Source organism: Macrotis lagotis, chromosome 3, assembly GCF_037893015.1.
Source record: "Macrotis lagotis isolate mMagLag1 chromosome 3, bilby.v1.9.chrom.fasta, whole genome shotgun sequence".
NCBI classification, from domain to species: Eukaryota; Metazoa; Chordata; class Mammalia; order Peramelemorphia; family Peramelidae; genus Macrotis; species Macrotis lagotis.
Genome location: NC_133660.1, coordinates 284,474,467 through 284,482,901, shown reverse-complemented (window position 1 = coordinate 284,482,901; position 8,435 = coordinate 284,474,467). Strand labels below are relative to the sequence as shown.

General features: G+C 65.2%; 3 protein-coding genes across 4 annotated transcripts; 2 read left to right on the top strand and 1 right to left on the bottom strand.

The window, feature by feature from the left end:
- The first annotated feature begins 225 nt into the window (after nucleotides 1-225).
- On the top strand, nucleotides 226-2,873 carry FKBP2 (FKBP prolyl isomerase 2). 2 transcript variants are annotated; one of them, XM_074231199.1, is made up of 6 exons: nucleotides 226-329; nucleotides 1,496-1,661; nucleotides 1,745-1,857; nucleotides 1,944-1,990; nucleotides 2,567-2,602; nucleotides 2,708-2,873. In XM_074231199.1, exons 1-6 carry the CDS (start codon nucleotides 232-234, stop codon nucleotides 2,767-2,769), a joined length of 522 nt encoding a protein of 173 aa, XP_074087300.1. In that variant the 5' UTR covers nucleotides 226-231; the 3' UTR covers nucleotides 2,770-2,873. The 2 variants fall into 2 exon arrangements, with proteins under 2 accessions (XP_074087300.1, XP_074087301.1); XM_074231200.1 differs by lacking the exon at nucleotides 226-329 and adding an exon at nucleotides 1,209-1,311.
- Nucleotides 459-1,232, top strand: LOC141517177 (uncharacterized). The gene has a single exon (XM_074228034.1). The coding sequence runs from the start codon at nucleotides 459-461 to the stop codon at nucleotides 1,161-1,163; it is 705 nt and encodes a 234-aa protein (XP_074084135.1). The 3' UTR covers nucleotides 1,164-1,232.
- An 840-nt stretch (nucleotides 2,874-3,713) lies between the features above and the next one.
- PPP1R14B (protein phosphatase 1 regulatory inhibitor subunit 14B) lies at nucleotides 3,714-6,167 on the bottom strand. The gene is made up of 4 exons (XM_074231201.1): nucleotides 5,920-6,167; nucleotides 4,403-4,486; nucleotides 4,222-4,254; nucleotides 3,714-4,092 (listed from the first exon to the last, which is right to left on the bottom strand). The coding sequence occupies exons 1-4, from the start codon at nucleotides 6,160-6,162 to the stop codon at nucleotides 4,024-4,026; spliced, it is 429 nt and encodes a 142-aa protein (XP_074087302.1). The 5' UTR covers nucleotides 6,163-6,167; the 3' UTR covers nucleotides 3,714-4,023.
- Nucleotides 6,168-8,435: the final 2,268 nt, after the last annotated feature.

The window sequence follows — 8,435 nt, the reverse complement described above, 5'->3', positions numbered from 1 at the left end:
CCCTGGAGGCCGCGGGAGCCCGCAGGGCCCGCTCGGCGCCGGCCGGAAGTCAGGGTGGCCCGCTCGGAAGTGGCTCTTAAGCCGAAGCCCGGGAAGCCTGGGGACGCGCGGAGAGGAGACTGAGGAGCAGGGGAAGTGACGTCACGTCCGGCACGTGTCCCAGCTTTCCCGGCCCCACCTCCGCGGGCCCGGGGGCGGGGCCCGGGGCGGGGCCAGGCGCCGTCCCGGCCAATGAGGAGGGGCGGCGTGGCCCCGACCGAGGCGTGGTGGCGGCGCGTGCGCAGTGGCGGCGGCGGCGCTGGTCTGGACTCCGGGGGCGCGGTGAGGAGGTGAGCGGGGGGCCGCAGCCCGGGCTGGAGACGGGGCCGGGGCCGGGGCCGGGGCCGGGGGGAGGGGAGTGGGGCGCCGAGGGGCAGAGCAGCCGGGAGCAGGGCCCGGGGACCTTCCCGGCCTGGGGGATGCCGCAGGGGGCGGAGTCGTCCTCGACAGGGGGCGGGGCCCCAAGCCAAGGGGCGGGGGCTGGCCCGGGAGGGGGTGGGGCCCCGAGTCAGGGGCCGGCGCCCGGGCTAACGGACCTCTCGGCTCCGGGGGCGGGGCCGGGGCCTGCAGGGGGCGGGGGCGAGGCCCGAGGGGCGGGGCCTGTCCCGCCAAGGCGCGCGGCCATTGGGCAGGAGGCGGGCCCTAGTGCGGAAGGGGGCGGGACCCAGGCGCCCCTTGGGGCCCCCGCGGGTCCCGGGGAGAGTCCTGGGGTCCGGGGCCGCGGGGGCCTTCGGGGCGGGCGGGCCTGGGGCCGGGGCCGACCCCGGACCCCCCCGGGAGAGGTGGTGTGGGTCGAGCGCGAGCAGCGGGCGCCAGACCCGGGCCCCGTGTGGGTGCCCCGCAGGCCCCCGCGGGCTCAGAGCTGGGGGGGAGGCGCCCCTGAGGGCGGCGGGGGGCAGGCTTGGGGGGTCGCCCCCGCGGACCGGCGCTCTCCGGAGCCCCCGGGGGACGTGTGGGTGCCCAGGGGGCGCCCCCCATCCGTTGGAGAGGTGTGGGTGTGCTGGGCCGGAGGGGCCTGGGTGTGGCGGGAGTGGGGGGTGCCCGTGGGGCCCGCGGGGGCGCAGCCGGAGAGGGTCTGGACCTTGCGGAAGGGGGAGGCCACCAAGGGCACCGGAGGAAATTGAAGGGCCGGGGCGCGGGGCGGGGGCGGAGCGGGAGTGGGGGGTGGGATCCCGGACAGCTCTGGGGCAGGACCCCCGGCTGCTGCGTCTTCCCCTCGTCCCCTCCCCCCGCTGCTGGGCTCAAAGGTCAAGCCCCCTTTCCGATGGACAGGTAAGTCTGGCTGCCCAAGCCTGCTGGGGGGCGGGGGCATCCCCGAGGGAGAGCTCACTGGGGGGATGGGGGCACCTGGCTGGGCTCCCCCTTGGCCTGGGATCCTGCGGGGCTTTGGGGGTAAAGGCGCCCACCTCCCGGTGACCATCTCTTCCGCCCCCCGGGGCCGGCTTTGTGCCCGCAGGGTCATGCAGCTGAGCTGGCTTCTGGTCTCCCTGTCCCTCTGCCTGGGTGTCGTGCCCACCAGGGCGGGGGAGGGGAAGCGAAAGCTCCAGATCGGGGTCAAGAAACGGGTGGACCACTGCCCGCTCAAGTCCCGCAAGGGCGACGTGCTGCACATCCACTACACGGTGAGCAGACGTGGCCGGCCTCGGGGAGGGGCAGCCTGGGCCGGGCTCACCTTCCCTGGGATGACCCTTCTCTGCCTTTGCAGGGGAGACTGGAGGATGGTACTGAGTTTGACAGCAGCCTCCAACGGGACCAGCCCTTTGTCTTCTCCTTGGGGACAGGCCAGGTTATCAAGGGCTGGGACCAGGGGCTTCTTGGGTAAGTTGGGGGGGGGGGGAGTCTCGGAAGTTGGGCCCCATGTATTTGATTGCGGGGGCCACTCAGGGCTGTTCTCTTCCCCGCAGGATGTGTGAGGGGGAGAAGCGGAAATTGGTGATCCCTTCAGAGCTGGGTAAGAGACCGAGATATTTTTTGGGGGGGGGGCTATTCTTGCCTTGTGGCTGGGGGTCCATAGACCTGGCCTTTATCCTGAGAGGAAGCGGCCATGTTGGGCTCTTTGACTGGGTCTGCTGCTGACCTTGAAGTTCCCATCTCTCCCTGGGGTGCCCACTTGCCTGCCTGGGCAGTTTTTCTGGGTTTTTTTTGTCTCCCCCCAACTCTCAGCCATTGATCCTTCTCCTTGGTGCTTTGGGGTAGAAGGTCAATCTGAAGGACGTGGCCCTCTCTGGAATTCTCAAGAGATTTGGCCAACTCCATTGAGGGAGAAGCTCAAGGGCAAAGAAGAGGGGATAGTGGTAGGGTGGGGGCCCCACCTTTTAACTGTTAACCCATGCTACCTGATTCTGGCTACCTTGGGGGGGGGCTAAGTGCCTACTGTCTCCCCATCCATATCTGCCTCCCTAGTAAAAGCTGTCCTTGGACTGAGGAGGGGCCAATGGGAATCTCAGCCTGAGCTCAGGGTCTGTCCCCCACAAGGATCCTGAGCCAAAATATGCACCCTTCAGGCCCCTCTCCCTTCTCTCCACAGGATATGGGGATCGAGGAGCTCCCCCCAAGATTCCAGGTAATCTGGCTCCTCTGCCCCCCATTTTGTGCCTGGAGGGCGGCCTGTCTCCTCTCTCCTCCATGCTCTGAAGCCTCCCTCCTGTTCATCCTTTCACGCCTCCAGGTAGAGCCACATTGGTGTTTGAGGTGGAGCTGCTGAAGATCGAGCGGAGACCTGAACTCTAGCGGAGGGGTTGGGGAGGGAAGGAGGGAAGGAAGCCCGCCCTTCCTTCTCTCAGGGGACCAGACTTTGTTTAAAAAAAGTGAAATAAAAAAGCCAAAGGGAGCAAGGTGAGGTCCAGCATGGTGTGTGTCCTGCCCCCAAGATGGGCCGAGCTGAGGAGAGGGGAGGCGGCTAGGGGCTCCATCTGGAAAGGCTGTGTCAGCCCCCCCCCCCCCACTCTGGCTTGGGCCTGCTCTGCCGGGCCTCAAACTCCTCTCCCCTCTGAGAGCTGCTGCCCCGTCTTGGCAACCACTTTATCCTTGCGTGGCCTTATTTCAACTGTAAAATGAGGGAATCGACCTCAAAAACCTCAGCAGGCCCTCCCACTGGACCTCCTTCCCTGGATAGTAGTGCCATATTGTACCACATGGGGGCAACGGAAACCCAGCCTTCAGGCTCTTGGGGGGGGGGGGCCTTGGGCAGAAGTGTTGGGTGGGAAGTCAAGGAACCTGGCAGAGCAGACAGGCCCTAGTTGGGTGGGGTGGGGTGGGCAAGGGGGCAGAAGCCAGATCTGGGGCATGCCAAGAAAAGCAGGGAAAGTCTTGGTTGAGTCCTTCGGCCCTAAGTGGGTGGCAAGAGTTGGCACGGTGCCCTCGTGGCTGAGCCCAGGCCGGAAGCCCAGGCCGGAAAGGGGGCACATGCCTTCCAACTGACATCAGCACCACCAGCCAGCCCTCCCACCCTCCCACCCTGAGCCTCCCCAGCCAGGTCTGTCTCCAGTCTGGGGATGGAGCTCTGGGCTGTCACCCCAGCAACAGGCCTTAGAGGAAGGCTCCCAGGAAGCCTCCAGGGAACCAGACAGGCAGAAGGACCCTTCTGCCCTAGGGAATCTGGGCAATGCTGTCTGTGGAGGGGTGCCTGCCCCACTTATCTCCCCCCACCCCAAGCACACAGACCAGGCTCAGAATGCACAAAAGGCAGGTCCTGGCTTTATTCAAGGGCCCGCATGGCCGGCGATATAAAAACACAAAAAGTCCCTCAGCTTAATAACAATAAAAAACCCCAAACGGAAACTGGGGGGGGGGAGCAGGGAGAAAGGCCCCAAGGCGGGGCTTGAGGGGCCCACTGGGGGGCACCAGGCCCAGGCAGCAGGGCCCCCCCCTCAAGTATTGCTGTTGCTACGAGGTCTGGGGGGAGTCGGGTGGGCAGCGATTGTCCTGGTGAGGAGCCCCCGCCTCTGGCCCCAGTCGTGGGGGTGAAGGTTGGGGGGCGGGGCCTCACTTCTTCTGGGGTGTGCTCAGCTTTTGCATCCCTCGGATCTTGTCTAGCAGGTCAGAGATGAAGGCCTGGTGGGAGAAAAGAGAGGCTGAGCAGGGGTGGGGAGGGGATCTGAGGGGTCCTGACCCTGTGGGCAAAGCCCAACCCTTCCCCAAGGATGGGGAATCTTCCCCTCCCCCCTCCCCTCCCTCTCTCACCTCGGTGGGTTTATAACAGTCAACCAACAGCTCCTGTGGGAAAGAGGGTGGCATCAGTGAGGGCTGACTCCCCATGTGGACCCCCATTCATGAGCCCAAATGAGTTTTCCAGCTGCCTGAATCTGCAGCTCTGATGACCCGGGAGTACCCGCCAGAGCCCAGAAGCCATCCCCCCCCACACCTTGACTCGGGCAGCTCGGGCACCATCACTCTCCATGTCTAGAAGTTCATCCACATCAATCTCCAGCTCCGGGATTTCTTCTTCCTGCCATAGAGAAGGGTGTGAATTGGGTGACGGCGGCCCACGGGGCAGGGTTGCCCCTGTCCTAAGCCTCAGCCACCCCTCTCCCTCCTCAAGGCCAGGAGAGCTCCAGGTCCCCCTCCCACCAAGCTGCTCCAGAAGGTGGGGGTCCCCCCCCATCACCCCAGACCCTTTTGGAAGCTCCAGGGCAGCAGCTGCAGGGATAAAGGAACGAGGGATGGGGGAGGAGGCTGCAGGGGCAGAGGAGAATGGTGGCAGTCTCCTGCCAGTGGGCACAATGGGGCCGACCCAGGATGGAGCGATCCGGTGCCAAAGGAGGGAGGGTGCCAGACGGGTCATTGCCAGGGGAACCCCAAAGTGAGGACAGGCAAGAGCAGGGAGATGGGTTCCTCCTGGCAAGGGCCATTCTCCCCTCAGGCACAGGTGGTGCCAGCTGCCTCTCTTCATGGGCTACTGCCCCCTCCCCTCTTCCCCCCAAACACCTGCCACGAGCTTCCTGCCCAGTAAGGGGGAGTGGGGGGTCTCCACCACATCCCAACCCCCTCCCTGGGAAGGAGCAGCTGGAGAGGGAAAAGAAGAGGAGGAGGAGGAAGTGAGGAGTGGGAGGGGTCAGAGGTCAGAACCGGAGAAGCCCGGGACCCTTGGAAAGAGGAACAATGGAATGCTCGGGGAAGGAGGGAGGGAGCCCCCGAGGCGGTGCCAGGCGCCCCCTCCAGAAGCAGCTGCATTCTGGGCCGGGCCCCATCATTACCTCCACCCCGCCGCACCCTCGGGTCCCTGAGTCATCCCCATGAGCAACGGGGGAGTCACGGGGAGCGGGCGGGAAGAGATGGGGGGGCAGACAATGGAGGGGTCCTCCCAGCAGCCCCCTCCCCAATGAGCGCTTCTCCTTCCGCCCCTTCCAAGGGTCACGGATCCTGGGTGGGCCCGGGGACCTCAGAGGTTCTCGGCGGAGGGCAGAGGCCGGCTGAACCCCTTGTCCCCAACCTGGGGTCCCGAGCCGGGAGCCCGGTGAAAAGAGGGCACCCCGCCGGGTGAGGGAGCCGGGGCCCCCGAGGGAGGGGAGGAGCCGGCAGAGCCAGGCGGGGGTACGGGCCCCTTCTGGGGGTGCCCATGTGGAGGTGGGGGGCGGGCCCCGGCTCGGAGTGCGAGGCCGGCCTGGATGGGGGAGGTCCAGCGTGGTGGTGGGGGGTCCGAGTCCTTCCCGGTTGGGGGGTCGGGGAGGTCCGCCCCGGATGGGGGGGCCGGGGGGTCCGTCCCGGATGGAGGGCCGTCCCGGATGGGGAACCGGGGGGGCCGCCCCGGATGGGGGGCCGGGGGGGTCCGTCCCGGATGGGGGACCGGGGATCCGTCCCGGATGGGGGGCCGTCCCGGATGGGGGACCGGGGGGGGGGGACAGGCCCGGGTCCCTCCCGGGGGGCGCGGCGGCGGCTGACCTGGCAGTCGTAGAGGCCGGTGAGCTGCTCCAGGATCCACTCCTCCAGGTTGAGCCGCTTGCGCAGCTCCTTGCGGTCGTACTTGACCGTGACCTTGCCCTGGCGCCGCCCCGGGCCCTCGTCCTCCGCCCCGGCCGCGCCCTCGCCCGCCGCGCCCGGGGGGCTCTGGAAGTAGACGCGGGGCCCCGGGCCCCCCCCGGGGGCCGCCACCGCCGCGCCGCCCGCCGGGCCGCTGTCCGCCATCCGCGGCCGGCCCAGGCCCGCGCCGCCGGCCCACGTGCGCGCAGGCGCGGGGCGCCGGACCCAGGGCCGGCCGGGGCCGCCCCCCCCCCCCGCCCCGCGCCCCCCGGCCCCGCCCGCCGCCGCCCTTTGTCCGCGCCGCGCCGCGCCCCGCGCCCCGCGCCGCCGCCGCCGCCGCCGCCGCTCTGCTGGCTGCGCCCGCCCCGCCCCCGCCCCGCCCTCGCCGGCACGCCCCCGACACGCCCCCGACACGCCCCCGCCGCCGCCCCCTCCGGCCCGGCCAGGCACAGGAGCCCTTGCCCGGGGGCCCCGCGCCCTCTCTGAGGCCTGCTGGAGGGGGCTCCTGGCCCCCGCGGAGAGAAGGGGGTCCCGGAAGCCCCGGCTTCGGACACCCGCTTAGCGGCGGGCCTCTGGGGGAGCCTCGGCTGGGCCCTGGGCCTGGGGGGAAGGCAGGGACAGGCCGACCTGCTGGAGAGCTGGGGGGGCTCGGAGAAACCCCCCCGGGGAGACTTCTGTGCGGAGGCTGGGGGCGGCAGCACCCGGGGACGGACCGGCGGCCACGGCAAGGCCCCCACACCGACCTTTCTTGTTTGAATTTAAGGCAATGGGGTGAAGAGTGACTAGAGCCTGGTCCTGGAGTCAGGAGGAGCTGAGTTCAAATGCGGCCTCAGACGCTGAATGATGAGCCAGCTGTGTGGCCTTGGGCAGGCCACTTCACCCCACTGCCTCACAAGAACAGAACAAGAAGAGTGACCTGCCCAAGGTCACGAAGCTAGGTCATCATTCAGGGTCTGAGGCCGCATTTGAAGCCCCTGACTCCAGGGCCCGTGCGCTATCCATTGTGCCACCTAGCCGCCCCTACCCCACACTGTTCTGGAGGACTGATGAAAAAGGTCGGGATGGAACCCCATTATCTCCGTTTTTTCTTTCTTTCGTGACTAAACATGGGCATTTACTTGGGGAACTCTATTTATTTGTATTAATTCTATTTGTCTTGCCTTCTCCATAGGTGGTGGAAGGGTGTGGAACACTTTGGGACTGAACATAAATTCTATTTAAAAAAGAAGAAAACCAATGGAGGAGACTTTTGTTTTTGCAAGGCAGTGGGGTTAAGTGGCTTGCCCAAGGCCACACAGCTAGGGAATGACTAAGTGTCTGAAGTCGGAGCCGAACTCAGGTCCTCCTGACTCCAAGGCCGGTGCTGTAGCCACTGCACCGCCGAGCTGCCCCAGGAGACTTTTTTAAGAGATACATATGGACTATGGACGTGCAGTAAAGAAGATCCAACTTTGGACAAGATCTCACTTTGTAGGGGCAGCTAGGTGGCGCAGTGGCTACAGCACCGGCCTTGGAGTCAGGAGTCCCTGGGTTCAAAGACGATCTCAGATATTTAATAATTACCTAGCTGTGTGGCCTTGGGCAAGCCACTTAACCCCATTTGCCTTGCAAAAAAAAAAAAAAAAGATCTTGCTTTGTGACCTTGGGCAAGTTACTTAACCTCTCAGGGCCTCAGTTTCCTCCTCTTGCCCAAGGTCACACAGGGAATTATTAAGTGTCTTAGGTCAAATTTGAACTCAGGTCCTCCTGACTCTGGGGGCCGGTGCTCCATCCACCTAGCTGCCCCAAGATGGATATTTCCAAAGGGCTTTTAAGACTGCAAAGGGCTTACCATACCTGCTCTCATCAACCCTTCCCAGCCTCCCTTTGCAGGTTCCAATGGGCATTGTGCTTTTCTTAGGAAGAGAGAGGATTCCAGTCCAGGGCCCCTGACCCCAGGCCTCCGTCTTCTTTCCATCTGTCTTCATAGTCCATCAGATAGCCTGGGCCCAAGCCTGGGGCCATGCCACCAAGGAGACCTGGACAGAAATGACAAGAGAAATGAGGATGCACACCCCCAGCTTACCTGTGGAAAGAAGCACTTTGTCACCTTATCTGGTCAACTCAGAAGTCTGGGGAGGCCCTGTTCCTGTGCTGGGTGAGCCTGGATTCTGGATTATTCTGCCCATTTGCTGGCTTTAGAATCAATCAGAGATTCAGGGAAAGAAAAAGACTCGCTAAGGGCATCAGGACTGGAACCCAGACCCACATTCTCTCTTTCACAGCCGCAGCTCCTGGCTTATGCATCACTCAATGAAAACTGTGTTAGCAGGAAAGGCTGGGCCATGGATTAATAAATCGCCGCAGGCTGGAGAGGCTCCATGGAGGAGCCAACATTGGCCACCAACGTTGCACCCTTTGCCACCCTCCCCAGTGCTGGGGCTAAGAAATGAGTCTGT

Bases quoted from the DNA above. Each gene is read 5' to 3' on its own strand.
- FKBP2 (XM_074231199.1), top strand. From the start codon at position 232: ATGAGGAGGGGCGGCGTGGCCCCGACCGAGGCGTGGTGGCGGCGCGTG. The intron at 330-1,495 runs GTGAGCGGGGGG...TTGTGCCCGCAG, and splicing joins TCCGGGGGCGCGGTGAGGAG to GGTCATGCAGCTGAGCTGGC. The intron at 2,603-2,707 runs GTAATCTGGCTC...TCACGCCTCCAG, and splicing joins AGCTCCCCCCAAGATTCCAG to GTAGAGCCACATTGGTGTTT.
- LOC141517177 (XM_074228034.1), top strand. From the start codon at position 459: ATGCCGCAGGGGGCGGAGTCGTCCTCGACAGGGGGCGGGGCCCCAAGC.
- PPP1R14B (XM_074231201.1), bottom strand. From the start codon at position 6,162: ATGGCGGACAGCGGCCCGGCGGGCGGCGCGGCGGTGGCGGCCCCCGGG. The intron at 4,255-4,402 runs GTGTGGGGGGGG...TCTTTCCCACAG, and splicing joins CCCGAGCTGCCCGAGTCAAG to GAGCTGTTGGTTGACTGTTA. The intron at 4,093-4,221 runs GTGAGAGAGGGA...TTCTCCCACCAG, and splicing joins ACTGTTATAAACCCACCGAG to GCCTTCATCTCTGACCTGCT.